This window comes from Candida metapsilosis (assembly GCF_017655625.1).
Source record: "Candida metapsilosis strain BP57 chromosome Unknown scaffold2, whole genome shotgun sequence".
NCBI classification, from domain to species: Eukaryota; Fungi; Ascomycota; class Pichiomycetes; order Serinales; family Debaryomycetaceae; genus Lodderomyces; species Lodderomyces metapsilosis.
This window is the reverse complement of record NW_027138160.1, coordinates 206,625-224,235: the sequence shown is the minus strand read 5'-3', so window position 1 is coordinate 224,235 and position 17,611 is coordinate 206,625. Positions and strand designations below refer to the sequence as shown.

Below are 17,611 nucleotides of genomic sequence, written 5' to 3'. Positions count from 1 at the left end.
GAGTTGTAGATAGTGGGCAATATTACTAATAAGGAATATACAAAGTTTCAGATTGTCATCATCAACCATCTGCACTTTTGCGAATAATCTCCAACTCATCATCACTGTAAATTTTCTTGAACAACACTTCCAACTTTCTTGCGCCCTTGGTTGATTTTCCAGTCGAAGTTCCAGCTTTAATTGTGTATTTCTTTTTCCATCCATTTTGCGTACCACTGTTAATGTTGGATTTCCAATGCAATCCAACCACAGCAAACGGTAAACTAGGACTAAGCATGCAAAAAATATCCAATTTATATCCCTCTTCTATCTGAACTAACCTGGTATTCCACCAATGGATGTTTGCTTGAGGAAACTTGTAAAACAAATTGGCAAATTTGGATGCCAATTCTTCTTCCAGTTTCTTGCCTGTTGCAATTATTAGCATTTGTACATTGCTGTGAGAAATTTGGTTAAATTCATCAAGGGCCTTGTCATCGTTGCTGCATGGACCTTCATTTATACCAAGACACAACTGTCTCAATCTGGGGAACGAATTAGTGAGGTCGTTCTTGATGAGATAATTAAAACCACAACCAACCTCCAAGGCCAATTCTTGAATATAGCGAGTCTCAAATGCTTTTTCAATACCAAAAACCAAAGTACTGGTCTGCTTAATACGATCATATGGTGCATTCCAAATAATGTATAGTTTTTGCAATGGTAAAGTAATTTTAAAGTTAACTTTCCTAACATGAACGCCATGCGTGATATCAAAAGTGATATACAATTCAGTCAAAGTTGAGACTTGATTAATCAAGTTGAAGTCCCTATACCCATTGTTTGCATGTAATTTCAAACACTTGACAGAATCATTTCTGGGCACATTCAGCAACAAAACTTCGTCCAATTCATGAAAATCATAATCACAATCATCATACTCTAATTTTCTTGTGTAATTCTTGTCGCCACAAGCTGTACTAAAATTGGGTGCCTTTATCCAAGATGACAGTTCATCGGGTTCAGAATATCCTTCTCCATTGGTAGTACTTGCTGCATCATAATTATTTGAAATAACAGTAAAATACTCAATCTTTTTCAAATGCAGAGCAATTTGTTTCTCAAACTCAGAAGGCATATCAAACATCTCAAGTAAATGAATTGGTTCATTTGGATCCATTTTTGGCATGTATTCCTTGAAGTTATTAAAGGAAATAATGGTAAACTTGTTCGTCTTGAAATTGTTTATGTCCTTATGGAACTTAAACTGTATTCTGTTTGGATCCCTCTCAGCATCACTTTCTCTCAATCGTTCCGAAAGATAAACATGAATGTTGCCGTACAACTTGGACTTGATACTTTTGGAAAATTTCGAATTCAAAGTAGCCAACCTCAACGCTTGGTGTTGGTTCAAGTTCAAGAGAATATGGTTCAAAATGATATCCTCCCAATTGGCCATCAATGGAGTAGTGATTGTTGACACTGTATCAATCATGGTTCAGATTATACAGAGCCATTCTGAACTCCCCCCATTTTCAAATCCTGTTGGTCTTTGCTTCACTTATAATCCCCTATAAACAGGCAAAACGTATGCTGAACCTTCCTTAGTATTACTCGTTTGTGTGACATAAGAGCAAGCGTAGCTTTGCATGCGAAAGCAATGAAAATTATGAAGGCAATGTCGACATCAAAATACTTTTCGCGACACATCACAATCTTCCCACACCACCAGAGATCTATTCAAGCGTACCACCCAAATGGGCAAAAGAAGTCGAGAAGAAAACAGTGAGGAAACAGCATACACCACTCATAGCCCAGCATATCCACCACTAGAATGTCCATACTGTTCTACTATAGCATACGGCCACGATGGATTCCAAAATCATTTCCTTACATTTCATGAATATCAATGCTTGACATGTAACAAGATATTTCCATCTCGATATATATTGGATTTACATATTGACGAGTATCATAATCCATTCTTAAAGCTACAAACTGGGAGCTCAGAAAGAGATCATGGCAGTATGCTTATACGATGTCTTTGTGAGAGTTGTGATATACAATTTACTTCATCTCAATTGAGAATTGATCATTTGATTAATGTTCATCAGTATCCAGAGACTTATCCTTTCAACATCACATCAGATGGGATAGAAGGAGACGAAACGACGTCCTGAGTAGTTCTAACTTCCATTAACTTTACTCGCATCCTCCAACTTGCGTTTCTTTTTAGTGACAACTTGTGGTTCTCTAGTCAATTCTTTCACGCTCCGTTTGTCAAAATCACTTGAACAAGCAGGACACTTTCCATCATCAGGCACCTGGCTCATTATACACAAACACACAGAGCACACAAATCCAACATCAACAGGACGTTTAGTGACAAAACAACTAGCTTTATAATTAACTTGACTATTTGTTGGTAAAATGACATAGGGTCGTAAATTGGGTTCAATGAAGAATGCAGTTGCCAATACTTGAATTATTGCTTGTGGATCTTGTAGATGTAAGTAGACGCCGTTGGTGGCATCACTAGCTTGTTGTAAATATGAAGAATTTTTAAACCCCAATTTAGCCACGTCGATTGAAACTTTTAATTTCTGTGCTGTGAATATGCAATTCATTAATGGGATGTAGTTGATTGAGTCGTCGCCATCATTGGCACTGACTATTAGAATACGTGATTTAATTGATGATGAAGTGGTTGCAGCGGCCGTAGCTGATGTGGTTGTAGAACCAGTGCCACCTGATCCGGCATCGGTCCTCTTGATGGCATTGTTCATTGCTGATGATGTGCTGATTGCTGATGCTGTAGTTGTTTGTACCGATTGATCTAGTATTGACATTCGATAAGTGTATGTCAAAGCCATGCTTATAGCACCGGTAATACTTGAATGTCCCTTGGAAGATCCATTTTGAGCATTCTCACTTGTATCTTTAATAAACTGATTCAATTCTTGTAATACAACCTCATCAACATTTTTAAATTGTCGATACATTCCTGGTGATACTTTTGACTTAGTCGAGTTTGATTCTGCCTCATTGGTGCTTTGAATACTTGGATGAGGATACAAGAATTTAGAAGTTTGCGACAGACTAGCAATGAATGCAACTTGGTTGGAGTTATTGATTGATAAATGGCCATTTAGGAAGACAAGTAAGGATTTGGCTACATCTTGTAATGAGATTGAATTGCGAATATGAAACCAGCCACGAGGTGATATGTCTAGGATTATAGTGAGTAGTGATGGCTCATCGGTTGTTGATGATGATTCAAGCGAGGATTCTGTAAATACTCTATCTGATATAGCATCCATTTAGAAGGTGGAAGATGTAGATTCGATAAGGAAGCGGTTTGAAACTTTTGATATTTTTTTCAAGAGATGATTGCGAAAAGACAGAACGCAAGACTCCTTCAGAGTAATACAGGGGAATCTTTTTAAACACCTAACTACAACGCAGCTGAATAACCCATTTACAAAAGTACATTTATTAATATATAATTAGCACATAGAATGCAAAAAGAAAAGAAAGGAAAGTGAAAAAAGCTCCCCCTACTTAAGCAACCAAAGCAGAAGCAGTAGCAGATTCGTATTTCCAGTTTGGTGGCAAGACAGCAACAGTTCTGTAGTATCTAGCCAATCTGTGGATTCTTGATTCAATCAAAATCAATCTGAATTTAGAATCTTTATCTTTTCTGTTTCTTTCCAAATGTTTTCTAACTGAAACAGCTTTCTTAATCAAGAAGTACAAATCTTCTGGAATTTCTGGAGCCAAACCGTTTGATTTCAAAATTCTCAAGATCTTGTTACCAGTGACAACCTTGGTTTGAGAAACACCATGAGCATCTCTCAAGACAACACCAATTGAAGATGGAGTCAAACCTTTTCTTGCATACTTGATGACTTGTTCAACAACATCGTCACCTGACAATTTGAACCATGATGGTGCGTTTCTTGAGTATGGAATAGCAGATGAGGAAATACCTTTACCCTATAAGAGACAAAAACTGTTAGTATGAATTGATCCTTTTGAGAGGTGAGGTTATAATAACCACAAACGAGAAGACTAGTAGTTGATTTTTTCACGACAATGTTTGGGATAGGCTCTGGGTTGAGGGGAAGAAGACATTTTTCCTTCAAGGTGACAGTTAAACTGCCTTCTATCTGGACTCAGTCAAAAGAAGTAAGCCAAGGTAAAGAAGAAGAGCAAAGGGTTCGCCCCCAAAAACTCACTCTCTCCAGTATTCATTCCATCCTTCACATCTCTCCCCAAGAGCCACACGAAAGAAAAAGGCAATGTCCAGGTTATCAAATACTCAAAGCGTATATAGTAACAATTCTAGGTATGTATAGTCTACCGTAGGTGAATCGTTTACTTTGGGCAAGACTCCTGTGAAACCATTGCTTTTTCTCGTTCAATCTCCCTTCTTGTTGAATCAAAACAAGAACATCTAGTATTGTGATATAGTTGTTTTTTGAAATTAGTTGTTCACACATACAGATGAATGCATACGACCCATGATGAATGATTTTAATGTAGTTTTATAGACTGCTGATGGAAAAGAAGAAGAAGAAGAACTGGAAGATTAGATGGGATTGAAAAAAAAAATTTTTCACCTACAAAGAGACACACAGAGAGAGAATTTTTTTTTTTCTTTTTTTCAGTTTGTACACACGTACACGACCAATAGAAAAAAATAAATGTTACCCGGATATTATAGTATTACCCGGACATTCAAACGCCTTACTACTTCGGTAACTGTTGTGGTAATTCTAGAGCTAATACATTTGCTTAAAATCCCGACTGTTTGGAAGGGATGTATTTATTAGATAAAAAAATCAATGCCTGTATATAGTTATACCAATTGTTCTTCAATATCTTCAAAATCATCTTCATCTTCAACTTTAATTAACCTAAACGACATCAGTTAGTATAATACTCAACGCATATATTTATCTCCCTCATTATACGTACTTTGATACACCTGCTTTGTCTCTAAACTGTTCCACTGCTCCTGCATACAACATCCTATTAGCTTGATTTGATGTTGGTGGAATCCAATACAACATTACCAATGGAGATTGTAATCTACCATCTTTAGTCTTTATAGGGTATGATAGTAAGATGTATCTAGGACTGTTATCGGGTAATTCTTCAACTAATCCTTCTATTGAATCTATTGTATCATCAACTTCTTGTTTAATTTCATTGGTCTCTTTATCTATCTTATCTTTTGGAGCCTTGAAGTTAGTACTGGAACAGTTTTAGTTGAGTTCAGTATTGACATACATATTAATGCTTGTGGTTTATTAACTCTAGCACTTTCAAATCTAAATTTCTTTAGTTGAGATAACGTAGTTGATGAAAACGAATATAAATTGGAAGACTAAAGGAACTTGTTAGTAACAGATTTTGGTTTAGTGTCTTGTAGTGTATGTCGCACCATTGCGATAACAAAGCTAATAGGATGTAGTTATATTTTGCACCCAAAGAGTAATAATAATCGCAAGTCTCTCCCCGTTGGTCAAGCTTGTTGATAAAGTTTGGTAAATTCGCAATCGTTTTTAAGGTCGTGTACAACTGGTATAATAATTTCCTAATTGGGAATAAATGTAAACAACCAAAAAAAAACATAACATAAACACAACATAAGCAAAACACAAGCAGACAGACATCAAACATCTTTTCTTAGATCTAATCTTCTTCTTAGAGTCAGCTTCATTCATATCCACCACTCGTTTACTTACTCCAAAAAAGGATCACATCATACCAATGGGGAGAAATAAATCAACTGTACCACTCATTGAGTTCTTAAAAAGTATGTTAACAAAACACGTTCATTTCTTCAACAGCTTCTTACTAACTGTTATTTCACAGATCGAATCTACCTTGGAGCTTATGATTATACCCCATCAGATACTAAGGATTTAGTATATTTCACAGTTGAAGATGCATTACCCTATAACGCATTTCATTTAGACTTTGGTCCATTAAACATTGGTAATCTTTATCGTTTTGCAGTGGTTTTACATAACATCTTGAATGATGATGAAAATCAAGGTAAAGCAGTGGTGTTTTACAGCTCTACGTGCCCAAAACAACGGGCAAATGCTGCATGTATGTTGTGTTGTTATATGGTTTTAGTGCAATCTTGGGCTCCTCATCAAGTTTTACAACCAATAGCTCAATTTGATGTTCCCTTTGCCAGTTTCAGAGATGCTGGGTATTCAAATGCTGATTTCGAAATTACAATTCAAGATGTTGTTTATGGAATGTGGAGAGCTAAGGAAAGAGGAATGATTGATTTAACTGCATTTGATCTCGTTGAATATGAACAATATGAACGAGTAGATCAAGGAGATTTCAACGTCATATCAAAGGACTTTATTGCATTTGCCTCACCACAACAAAAGAAACACACTCCCCTCAATGAACCTTTTAAAAAAGTATTGGATTATTTTACAACAAATAATGTTCAATTGGTTATAAGATTAAATTCCCATCTTTATGACGCAAAAGAGTTTACAAAGAGAAATATTCAACATGTTGATATGATTTTCGATGATGGAACTTGTCCTACACTTGAATATGTACAGAAATTTATCGGAGCTGCCGAATGCATCATAAACAGAGGTGGCAAAATTGCTGTACATTGTAAAGCAGGATTAGGACGTACTGGATGTTTAATTGGAGCTCATTTAATCTATACTCATGGATTCACAGCTAATGAGTGTATTGCATACATGAGAATGTTACGGCCAGGTATGGTTGTTGGACCACAACAACATTGGTTATATCTCAATCAAAATTATTTTAGAGAGTGGAGACATACGATGGTTTTAGATAATAGACCCGATGAATTTATCGGCAACTTGTTCCCATTATGTTCATATGATGATTTCAAAAAACGCATGAAAGAAGCCAAAAGGAAAACCCAATTGGAGCAACAATCCAATCAATTACAACTTAATTCTTCATTTGTTGTTGACTCTTCCTTCTCAGCAACTCCAATCAGAAGACGCAAAATTAGTAGTGCATTAGCATCAAAGATTCAAACAGCAGTACCAGCAGATGCCCCGGGGCAACCAAGAAAGTACCTCGAAGAACCAGAGGATCAAGAAGACCAAGAAGAGGAAAACCCAAGCATAGAAATGATTAATAATTCAGACGATGAAAATGTAATGCAAGACGTAATCAAAAGCTCACCAACTCAAACACTGACACCACAAAATAAAAACTCAGAATGGAGAGTATTGCGTTCAATATCAGCAAATTCTGCTCATCATCAGCAACCTGTGCTGTTGACAAAAACAACCACAACCACCACTACGAGAACTATAAGTACAACCTTATCTTCATCATCACCGGGAGCTTCGCCTAGTAACAATTATGGTAATTTGAGAATGACAAAAGCTCGCGCATCAAGACCACGAATGACTCTGGGTGGTGGTAGTGGTCCTGGTTCTAATCAATCATCAAGAGTGCATTCAGGAGGAATAAGGAAAACCAGTGGGAAAAAGGCGTAACTGGTGAGGCGTAGACCTCATGTCTCTGGTTTCCTATGACAACCATTTGCTTGTGCATTTATTTTCATTTCTTGAATTCTGTATATTGTAAAATTATATAACAATACAAAGTGATACCCCTTTAAAAGAGCAAAAGCGGTCAGCAACGAAAGTATGCTCCTTGTCTCTGCTTACTCATCATACTCTGCTTTCACAATTTCAAACTCGTCATCAGCGGCAGTAGTGAATGCCAAGATATCATAGTCCTTAAACTCAACTTCATCTATATTCTCCTCCGTCAACTCAATCCATTCGTTATCATAAGGAGAAGAAGCATCGCGAGGAACGGCAATCTTGAGTTCCTCTGGATCAACGCGTTTTACCTCATCACTAGATCCACTTACACTATCAACGACTTCGAATTCCGATTTCGGTACCGGTATACTATCTTCATCCATCAAATCTACTTCACCTTCGTGTTCTTGTTTGATTTCATTCACATCTTCGTCTTTGGACAATCCGCCTGAATTGTTGATTACTGTAGCTAGGTCGTTGCGTATATTGTCCAATGTTATTGTGGCGAGTGTAAGTATGTATGTGGTTTTGCCTTTCTTGAGCTTGAGTATTGTTATGGTTGCTTGTTTGGTTTTCTTTGGTGGCTGACAAAGGAATGTTAGTACTAGGGACTAGTGGAGTGAGAAGTGAATTGACATACCATAATTGATATAGGGTCTGGGGGTTTGAGTTGAAGAGGTGATTGCCTTCGCAGCGGTTTTGAAAAATTTCAAATCTTTTCAAGAAGAGTTGATATCAGAGAGAGCAGACACAACGATGACGCGATGAATCCATTGACACAAACTGTAATCAAGCTAAAACAGCATCCTGATCATCGAAGATCAATACTTCAACTATACAAGGAACTACTACGAAAATCTCACAAGCTAAATACATTGAATGTCCCAAATGCATCAATCTTGATTGAAGAGTTGAAAATTGGCATGTATGAAGGGTTTACCAAAAACTACACTAACGTATATCAAATAACACAAGCATTGTTGAAAGGTGTGTTTATCAATGATGCGCTAGATGATGCAATATTTTATGGAAACCACGATAAACTCATGCAATGTGTTGATCAACATCGAAAAGAATATTTTGAATGGGCTCAAAGAAGAACTTCATATCTAAGAAATCACAAAGAATTGGAAGATAAGCGAATAGGGTTATTACGAGGTAGAGAAAGTACACTTGCTACATCTCGTAAAAAAGGTAAATCGAAGCAAAAGGAGCCAGATTTATCTATTGATCGAAATATCAATCAATTTGTTTCTAAAGGTTTAGAAACTGCTACAAGGAATGGTCAGTCTTTAATTTTACGGTACTTGAATCAATTGCAGTATGCTGGAAAGATCCCTAACCCTCATCTTTTATCCTACACTCCAGAAACTTTACAAACTAATGGAGATCACTACAACTCACATCACATCATAAAGGGACTGACTCAAAAGATTATCAATCAGTCCTTTGACAGAGAGTATATCGAATCAATAATGATTCCAGCACTTGAATTCGATTTGAATGACATGAATATGGAAAAAACCACCGCCATAGTCAACAAAAAGGGACCATATCAAGCCACTGCCAAGGAAAATAAATCAGGAACTATTGCATTACCGTATATTCTCTCACCATTCAAGCATAAACCAGGCCGTAAAGAAATTGCCCATTTGATACGTCAACAAGTCTTGTGGTCCCGGATTCAAAAAGTGTGGGAAACGACTCATGAGTTGGAAGAAGAAAACATGGGTAAAGATGGAAGTTATCCTATTAGAGGAAGTCGAGGGTTTGGTGTTGAGGAATCAATGAAACCTAGAGTGTATTATGAAGAGCTCGCTGTTGGTGAGGAGATGTTTCTTCTTTTCTGTGAGATTGAACAACGGAAATTGAGTGGTATGGATGTGAATGAAGAGATTGATTTCGAGGAGTTCAATTGGACTAAGGATTTGGATTTGGTAAGTGAGGCACTTGCAGCAAAGTATAGTCTGATTTTGCAAGAATCTAAGTTAGATTTGACTGAGTTGCAGAGCAGTCTACAACATCGATTCGATGAAGGGTTTGAAAGTAAAGTGGAAAGGTTTACATGTTTGCTTGCTCAGCTTAGAGAACAGAGAGTGTTTAAACATAGTGAAATTGTTGCACCACCGAAATTGATCACTTTAAAAGACGAGTTGCCAAATTTGAGTGTTGAAAAGTTTCCAATGGAGGATAGGATTGGACGTGGTAAGACATTAGCTGACTTTCTAAAGCAGTACAACTTCCCATACTTTGAATTCGGTCATGAACTACGAAAGAAGGTCAATGAAATCATGGCCAAAATTGTACATAAATTCTAGATTGTTTATAGAGAGAATCGTTGCTTCAACTTCGTAACCTCATAACTTCGTCAACGTCGTTATACTGTTCTACTTACACTACATACCCACCAAAGCTCTTACTGGTGGTAATATAGCCTTCAATATTGTTATGTGCCAACCTGTGATCCTTTTCATCGCCATCTTCTTCCTCCTCGTCATCACTTTCAACAGCTTGCTCGGGTATCTCATCTCTACCAATCTGATGATGAGGTGGCTGTTGATGATGATCAACATCCTTTTCAACAATTTCGAAATCTTCAATCAACTTAATCAACTGATTTGTATCCTCATTCATCTCATCTCCATTCATACTAAGGCCATTCATCATCGCCACTACTTCAGCCATAGTCTTACCCTCCTGCTTCAACTCCTTATGCTTAGCAATCACTTCCTCTAACAATGTAACTGAATTCTCAAACCAATTTTTGCCACCATGAAATGGCGGCACAACCATAATATCCTTCCTCGCAAAAATCGCCTCATTCGACAACTGATTGCGATAAAACACACTAGCTTGATAATGATCCTTGCAACAATACTGGCTCTTGTATGTGTTTGGCAATATAATTGATGGTTTCCGATTATAAATCTGATACTTTGTCGACGCACCAGCATCAGACATCAGTGCCGTTGTGGTGCCATTGCTATTCAAACTTAGTCTGCGAACCAACAGTTTTGGTTGCATGTTGCACAAGGCATAGCCACATTCATGTTCAATGTTTCTTTCTTCTATAATTTCATCATATGATTGCTGGGTGAGGAACCTGGATAAGAACTTGAGTAATGTAAAGTCGACATAGTCGTCAACTAGCAATTCGGTGATTAGTAATGATAATTGGAGTGATTCTGATGGCGATAATAGCTCTTTATTGGCGTATGGTTGCAAGTATGGCAAAAACTTTTCAATTGTCATTAACTCCATAGCAGCGTTTAATTGTAAATGATTTCAACTCTTCACTAGGTGGGCTCTTGGTAGTTTTATACTTTAAAATTATACAAAGTTTTGGTGTATTGTAGATGCAAAAATAAAATAAAATTCCGGAGATGGGGCTTTTTTGTTGTGTCGTGTTTTTGATGTTATAGATGTACTATGCTATGCGAAAGATTCCTTATGTTATAATTCAATCGTAGTAGTAATAGTAGAATCATGAAATGGAGATACCTTATAGAAACAACAGAAAGAAGAGAAGAGAAGAAGAAGAAGAAGAAGAAGAAAAAGGTGAAAAGAAAAGGGGGCATATCAATTTCGTTGATTGGAGTATTTATACTCTCCACTCTATTTCTCTCTTTGTCGCATCATCACACCTCCAAATTTTATTTTTGTCCAAAAGATAACAACGCCAAAAACATACACAAGAAATATTCTGGCGCTTATTTCGGACAATGCGTAATGGCAAATATAAACAACCTAGACTTTTTATAATAGATGTATTTCTCTAAATATGATATATCGCCATCACTTAATGCATAGCATTTGCGAAAGAAAGCTGGGTTACACCCAACTCTAATGCTTTTCATAGCACCATCTCTGGATAACTTTTCAGGTATAAGAGTAGATCCTCTGACACTATTCAATCATGTACAGGAACTCTAGGTGATATTCTCTTGGTCATGTAAACCTCCCTTTCGTCTTTGCACCCTTGTTTTCAAAATTGTCAGTGTTTTGTCCCTGTGTCGCATTTGTTTCTGCCAATGTCGAATTCGGAGACGACAAAAATTATTTCAAGACAGTGATATCACCTGCACGATACTGTACATTTTTTAAAACCAATCGATTTCAAACGCCAATGGGCAAACAACGACTGACGAAAGGTGTCAATGGTAAAATATCCTGTCACAAGAAGTCCAAAAACAATATAATACCAGCAGAACTGGCTACCAAAGCAAACGCTAAAAAAGCCAAGACGCATCGTGTTACATTCAAAGATGACCAGTCACTGGAAACACAACACCGAACGATACGAAACTCCGTGTCTGAATACTTTACCAAAATTGGTCTTATTGACTCCTCACGCGACAGCAGGGGTAGTGTTTCCTTGTTAAACTTGGTACAATTGGAGCTCAATCTACCCAAATTGTCAGACACAAAGAGTACAAGTACTCCGAAACTGGAAAATGACCAACGGAATAGCCAATCTTATGAAGAATTGGCAAACATGTTTAGAGTTCCATTGTATTTGGAGAAATTCATGATTTTTGGTTTATTCGTCTGTCTCAATTCATTCCTTGCGTTGTTTACACTAGCTCCCATCAAGATTATTCTTGTCATTCTCCGAGTCATTATATCCTACGCTAACAACTCCAGGCTGGATCTATATCGACAGTTAAGCTCAATTAAGAAAGATGTGATTACCCTAAGTCTTATAACCGTGTCACTATTTGTCTTGTTTTCGGGCAAGTTGGATATTTCAAAAATGTATCATGATGTTAGAGGTCAAGCTGATATTAAATTGTATGTCATGTTTGGTGTATTGGAAGTTGCTGAGAAATTGTGCTCTTCCATTGGACAAGATATACTAAATATACTATTCCACACATCTCCTCTTGATCAAGTTGGAAGATTTATCACATTTTACTTCATTTCCGTGTTTTACTTGTCATTTCATGCACACATCTTGATTTACCAGTGTGTTTCTTTGAACGTGGCAGCAAACTCATACTCCAATGCGTTGCTTACGTTGCTACTATCGAACCAATTTGCAGAGCTTAAAAGTTCAGTCTTTAAAAAGCTAGATAGAGAAGGATTGTTTCAAATAACAATGGCTGATTTATCAGAAAGGTTCCAATTGTCATTAATGTTGGGAATAATCGCCGTTAGAAACTTGCTTCAACTAAACTCAGCTCATGGACTCATTCCTGATAGTTGGAAGAAATGGAATATTTGGCTAGGTGCAGTTTTCGGTCCTGGTGTAGTTGTAATTGGAAGTGAAATTTTCGTTGATTGGTTAAAACATTGCTTCATTTCGAAATTCAATAAAATCAAGCCGCGTGTTTATCGCAACTTCTTGTATGTTTCATGTTTGGATTTCTTGCAAGTGTTTCAAAGAGGTTCTGAAAATGCCGCAGAGAGTCACGAGTTTACTGATTTTATAGTGTTGACTCGTCGCATAGGGTTGCCGTTGTTGGCTTCTGCTGTCTGTTTTTTGAGAATGACAATTGGGGATTTTAAACAGATTTTCATCATTCAGTGTTCAACTAATTTGCGGACTGTCTTGGCGAGTGTGGTCTTTATCACGGCAACAGTATTAACTCTACTACTAGTTAGAATCATTTTGGTTTTGTTGATCTTTAAAATTGCCAATAGATCAGTTCAATCACACAGGGCACGTCAGAGTGCACTTGCGCCAAACGCTATGCGGTCTGTCTCCATAGAGTCTCTTGCTGAGAAAACACCCTCACCAAAGGAACAACCACTGAGTACATTTGAAGATTCCAGCTTTATATCTTCACCAATTGATCTTTCATACCTTCCTGGGTCGCCCAATACTGAACCCTCGACGATAAACCCCAGTACTAGAGCATACTTGTATGATCTCGATGAGATTGTTCCTGAAACACCAGAAGAGAAGAGGAATAAACAATTGTTAAATGAAGCATTCCAGCAACTGTCTTACAAAAATGAAGATGAAGGATTGTCCAAAGTCATGCGTTACGAATTGTCAAGTAAACAAATATGGTAAAATAAATATTAGAGCGGTTTATACTATTTACAGAATCTACTTATATATAACTAAATCATACCACTCTCTTTGTAATTAAAGTTCTTGCATACCTTGCAAATTCTGGCCTTGGCTTCTTCAATCTCGCACAGAAAGCCAACACTGCCGTCAACAAGGCCAATGCACCAGCTTGATGTGCAGCTGCCAAAGGTATGGGCACTAAGTAAATCAACGTACTAATTCCCAATGCAACTTGCAAAGTGACAAATCCCATTGATGCATGCATCATAGACTTTGCTGTCTTTGGAATTATCGCTTTCCTCTTGTTGACATACATGTGTGCCCCCAAAACGGCAAAGAATGTCGTTGTCGCAAAAATACGATGAATGAGTTGCACAGTGGTTGGATTTTCCAAACAGTTTCTCCATACCAAATCTGATTTATCCTGTTTACGAGCAAATACATCTGACATGAGTTCATTTTTGCTTGGAATCCAGTCGTCACCCATATGAGGGAATGTATTGTAAATCAATCCCGCATCCAACCCAGCAACCATACCACCAGACATGGCTGTGACAAATGTCAAAATTAGCAAGCCCAATGCCACTGCTCTTGTTGTTCTCAATGCTGGGTTTTGGAGTTGTCCAAGGATGGTTTCAACTGCTTGTCCTTTACCCTGTTTGATCATTTTGAGCAATTTATTCTCATTCAAAACTTCAAAAGCAGTATACAATACCGCAAGGTACATCAAGAATGCAGCTCCTAAATGGGTTGTTAATCTGTATTGTGATACCGTCGGCTTTGACTTTCTTTCAGCCAATTGTTTTTCATCCAATCCTGATTTAACCATCCACCAGCCAATTGCTCCTTGTAAACCTAATAATCCAGTTAATCCAATTACTCTTCTAGTCATTCTTGGAGTAAACTTGTTGCGAGTGTAAAAGATTACTGCAGGTACAATAAGGAAAAGACCAATACATCTTCCAACTAATCTGTGACTCCATTCCATGAAAAAGATAAACTTGAACTCTTCCAAAGTGATGTGTGAATTCAATTGTTTAAACTCTGGTGAATCTTTGTATTTTGTAAACTCCTCTATCCAATCCTGTTCATTCATTGGAGGAATTGATCCTGTAACGGGTTTCCATTCAGTGATTGAAAGACCTGACTCTGTGAGTCTTGTAAGGCCTCCCAATACCACAATACCGAAAATCAAAGTCGAAGTTCCAACTAACCACCATCCGACAGACCTTGGAGGGACAATATCAGGCTTAGACTTTGGTGAGACATGTGAGGTTTGAGCAACCGTGGATGATATAGTACTGTATGCTCTTCTGACTCCGAGAAAGTGACTATACGGAGTTGAAAACTTGATCTGACATTGTCTGACTAATGAAGTGTAATTAGAACGAGCTGGGGAAAGGGCCGAGAGCAATGTGGGGGATCTCCCTATCCCTAGCTTTGATTTTGTCAATAGCACACTAGCCCTTTGGAACATGTGTTTAATCGGATGTGGTAGAAACTGTTTATGAGAAGTTGAGTTGATGAGAAAATCATCTGATTCAAAATTACAATTTTCACACATCCATACACACATATTAAGAAGATTTAGCAGCCAAAAGAACCTCAAAATGTTGGTTGTAAAAGATTCCTTTTCAAGCACACACATCTTATGACAGTTGAAGGTAAATATACTAATCCAAACCTTCTCTGTTAGCAGCATGGATAGCTATAACCAAAACCATATTCACGCAAAGATCAACCACTACCAAGAATTCATCAAGAGAAGAAACCTCAACAATGATCCACCACGCCATCTTCAATACATAAAGCTTTCTGTTAAGGAGCCCCAATATATTTACAAACACCATGACCAAGCATATTTGAGACTCGGTGTTCCAGATCATGCTGATACTATCAGAAACCATGAGATTGGGTCTCCATTGGCTGTATTTAATAACCTGATAATATCTCGTTCATTTTACATTCTCATGACTTTGGTCCTCCTACTCATTGTTTCTGCCGTGGTTGCTTTTGTTGTAAGAGAGTTTTTGTTATTCAAAAAGGATAAAGTTGATTCAGCCATGAGCAGCGAGCTCAAGCTTGCACAGTGGCCTTCAAGTGGTCATAATCATAAAGTACAAAAGATTCCTAGTGATAGAGATGACTTGTTAAGTTTAGAGAAAGTTATTCAAAGTGTTGTTCCTCCAGCTCTTTTAAAAGATGAATCAGGACTTACCAAGTTTGCCGATGACACAACTTCTTCTGGGAATCGACAATGGGGATTACAACAGAAATATAATCTTACAAGTGCCGCTTTAAGTTTGGATGCCACTGGCTCTGAAAGAAGAGAAAACGACCACATTAGTGGTTTCAGTGACAAGTCAATTAGCAAGTATGCCAAGAACTTACTGCCATTAGCTTCATCCTTCCATGATGGTAAAATTCGTTACACCATAGCTGATTTACACAATCTCAACACAAACAAACTAAACCTGGAAGCTATTCGAAAGTCACCCGAGGGAGTGACAAGAATTCCAATTTCAAAATTGGTAAAATGCCCAGTGAGTATCCCAGAAGTAAGATTTGATCATTCATGGGAAGCTAGTAAAGCTCTAATGGAAATTCTGAAAACATTGAATGAATCTGAATTGAAGACTGAAAAGATCCTTGCTGCTTTTAAGCTAGTATCAATTGCCAAACAAAGTGAGTTTTTTGAGAATCCAAATATCTTTATGAGCAACTTTAATATTTGTGTTGAAGACTTGGTCCATACCTGTATTCTTTTTGATTTATGGTCATATTGCAGTGCAACGTTATCTGTACTCCTTCTTGAGTGTATGTTGATTTATTGCTGGTCGCATGCCAGATACCATATCCAAAGTCCTGCCAAGTTGCGAATGGAACAACTGTTTACCAAATGGAATGGAAGACAACCTTCAGTCCAGTCACAGATGTGTATTCTTCACATTTTGTTCAACATCTTTTTAGGGTTCAAAGTAGTTGACTTACCAGAGGATATCACAAAGGAAAACGAGTTAAAATTAGGCCTCGTTATTCGAGAGCTCATTAAAAAGAGTGCTTGTAATGATTACAACCAAATTTTGCCCATGATTGCCAGAGCTTCAGAAGCTGCATCCAATGGAAGATCCAAGTTGTTTTTCTACGAAATGACAAAGCTTTTGGTTTCAAATCATAAAAACTGTTGTATAGATGTTTATCTTAAAGATTCCAATTTTGAATTGAAAGCGTTGCTAAAGAAAGGGTTGTTAAGCCCTGAGCTGGATCCTATCCATAAAAGATCAAAAGAGATACTTGGTATTATTCTTGAGTGTGGAAAAGAAGCGGAGATTTGGCAATTGGAGGTATTGAATAGTGAATGCCCAACACCTTCTATCTTGCCTTTATCAAGTGAGTACACTGAACGTCTCTTTGTTCAGGAGAAAAGGAGTTGAAGATAGCTGCTTGGAGAGTAAACTATCTACTTTCATGTAGCTATCACTTGGATCCTTTTGTCCATGGAGTTGTTTTTGTTGCAAAATCCATGTGAAAAATTATGAATAGTTTTGTGTAACCAGCTGTTCAATTTATACTCGGTTCAATAAAAAACCTTGTGAAACATGTGAAATCGTCCAATGCCGAAATTGCAAAGTACTTATCCACCGTGGAGCGAGCTAATGGGAACAATTTACGCCTGGTAAACGTAGGAAGGTATTGACTACATACTGTTCAGTCCTAACCTCTCCCACCTCGTAAATTGTGTTCTAATCAGTTCGAAAGAATTATCACAAGAAGAAATAATGTCATTTTCTTTATTATTTTTTATTATTGTTGCTGCGGAGAAATACACAAGAAATGCAAAAAATAGAGACAGTTTAATATGTCGATAAAAGGTTATTCAATCATTTGTATTCAAAATGAGTTAATATACAGAGCAAGGCCAGCTTAAGTTAACTTAATTCCTACCTTGAGATGTGGTTGACAAAATGCTCTCTATAAGAGAGGTGCATTAACTCCGGTAAACTCCATTCGTATTCTGTAAGTGAGA

General features: G+C 37.3%; 12 protein-coding genes across 12 annotated transcripts; 5 read left to right on the top strand and 7 right to left on the bottom strand. All coding sequences in view use genetic code 12, as the record gives it.

Annotated features, from left to right (window-relative positions):
* Positions 1-61: 61 nt before the first annotated feature.
* On the bottom strand, positions 62-1,474 carry I9W82_001603 (uncharacterized protein; the record flags this gene model as incomplete). Its single annotated transcript, XM_067690367.1, has 1 exon — positions 62-1,474. The coding sequence occupies one exon, from the start codon at positions 1,472-1,474 to the stop codon at positions 62-64; it is 1,413 nt and encodes a 470-aa protein (XP_067548839.1).
* A 262-nt stretch (positions 1,475-1,736) lies between these two features.
* Positions 1,737-2,159, top strand: I9W82_001602 (uncharacterized protein; the record flags this gene model as incomplete). Its single annotated transcript, XM_067690366.1, has 1 exon — positions 1,737-2,159. One exon carries the CDS (start codon positions 1,737-1,739, stop codon positions 2,157-2,159), a length of 423 nt encoding a protein of 140 aa, XP_067548838.1.
* A 6-nt stretch (positions 2,160-2,165) lies between these two features.
* Positions 2,166-3,299, bottom strand: I9W82_001601 (TFIIH/NER complex subunit; the record flags this gene model as incomplete). Its single annotated transcript, XM_067690365.1, has 1 exon — positions 2,166-3,299. One exon carries the CDS (start codon positions 3,297-3,299, stop codon positions 2,166-2,168), a length of 1,134 nt encoding a protein of 377 aa, XP_067548837.1.
* A 241-nt stretch (positions 3,300-3,540) lies between these two features.
* Positions 3,541-4,504, bottom strand: RPS13 (40S ribosomal protein uS15; the record flags this gene model as incomplete). Its single annotated transcript, XM_067690364.1, has 2 exons — positions 3,541-3,975; positions 4,484-4,504. 2 exons carry the CDS (start codon positions 4,502-4,504, stop codon positions 3,541-3,543), a joined length of 456 nt encoding a protein of 151 aa, XP_067548836.1.
* Positions 4,505-4,840: 336 nt separating this feature from the next.
* I9W82_001599 (uncharacterized protein) lies at positions 4,841-5,431 on the bottom strand (the record flags this gene model as incomplete). Its single annotated transcript, XM_067690361.1, has 4 exons — positions 4,841-4,898; positions 4,960-5,206; positions 5,275-5,371; positions 5,429-5,431. The coding sequence occupies 4 exons, from the start codon at positions 5,429-5,431 to the stop codon at positions 4,841-4,843; spliced, it is 405 nt and encodes a 134-aa protein (XP_067548835.1).
* A 326-nt stretch (positions 5,432-5,757) lies between these two features.
* CDC14 (phosphoprotein phosphatase) lies at positions 5,758-7,511 on the top strand (the record flags this gene model as incomplete). The annotated part of the gene is made up of 2 exons (XM_067690360.1): positions 5,758-5,803; positions 5,863-7,511. The coding sequence occupies 2 exons, from the start codon at positions 5,758-5,760 to the stop codon at positions 7,509-7,511; spliced, it is 1,695 nt and encodes a 564-aa protein (XP_067548834.1).
* A 170-nt stretch (positions 7,512-7,681) lies between these two features.
* Positions 7,682-8,208, bottom strand: I9W82_001597 (uncharacterized protein; the record flags this gene model as incomplete). Its single annotated transcript, XM_067690359.1, has 2 exons — positions 7,682-8,140; positions 8,206-8,208. The coding sequence occupies 2 exons, from the start codon at positions 8,206-8,208 to the stop codon at positions 7,682-7,684; spliced, it is 462 nt and encodes a 153-aa protein (XP_067548833.1).
* A 121-nt stretch (positions 8,209-8,329) lies between these two features.
* I9W82_001596 (uncharacterized protein) lies at positions 8,330-9,883 on the top strand (the record flags this gene model as incomplete). Its single annotated transcript, XM_067690358.1, has 1 exon — positions 8,330-9,883. One exon carries the CDS (start codon positions 8,330-8,332, stop codon positions 9,881-9,883), a length of 1,554 nt encoding a protein of 517 aa, XP_067548832.1.
* Positions 9,884-9,956: 73 nt separating this feature from the next.
* On the bottom strand, positions 9,957-10,826 carry I9W82_001595 (RNA polymerase II subunit B1 CTD phosphatase; the record flags this gene model as incomplete). The annotated part of the gene is made up of 1 exon (XM_067690357.1): positions 9,957-10,826. The coding sequence occupies one exon, from the start codon at positions 10,824-10,826 to the stop codon at positions 9,957-9,959; it is 870 nt and encodes a 289-aa protein (XP_067548831.1).
* An 865-nt stretch (positions 10,827-11,691) lies between these two features.
* Positions 11,692-13,584, top strand: I9W82_001594 (uncharacterized protein; the record flags this gene model as incomplete). The annotated part of the gene is made up of 1 exon (XM_067690356.1): positions 11,692-13,584. One exon carries the CDS (start codon positions 11,692-11,694, stop codon positions 13,582-13,584), a length of 1,893 nt encoding a protein of 630 aa, XP_067548830.1.
* Positions 13,585-13,639: 55 nt separating this feature from the next.
* Positions 13,640-15,061, bottom strand: COX15 (Cox15p; the record flags this gene model as incomplete). The annotated part of the gene is made up of 1 exon (XM_067690355.1): positions 13,640-15,061. The coding sequence occupies one exon, from the start codon at positions 15,059-15,061 to the stop codon at positions 13,640-13,642; it is 1,422 nt and encodes a 473-aa protein (XP_067548829.1).
* A 223-nt stretch (positions 15,062-15,284) lies between these two features.
* On the top strand, positions 15,285-17,018 carry I9W82_001592 (uncharacterized protein; the record flags this gene model as incomplete). Its single annotated transcript, XM_067690354.1, has 1 exon — positions 15,285-17,018. One exon carries the CDS (start codon positions 15,285-15,287, stop codon positions 17,016-17,018), a length of 1,734 nt encoding a protein of 577 aa, XP_067548828.1.
* Between the last annotated feature and the right edge of the window lie 593 nt (positions 17,019-17,611).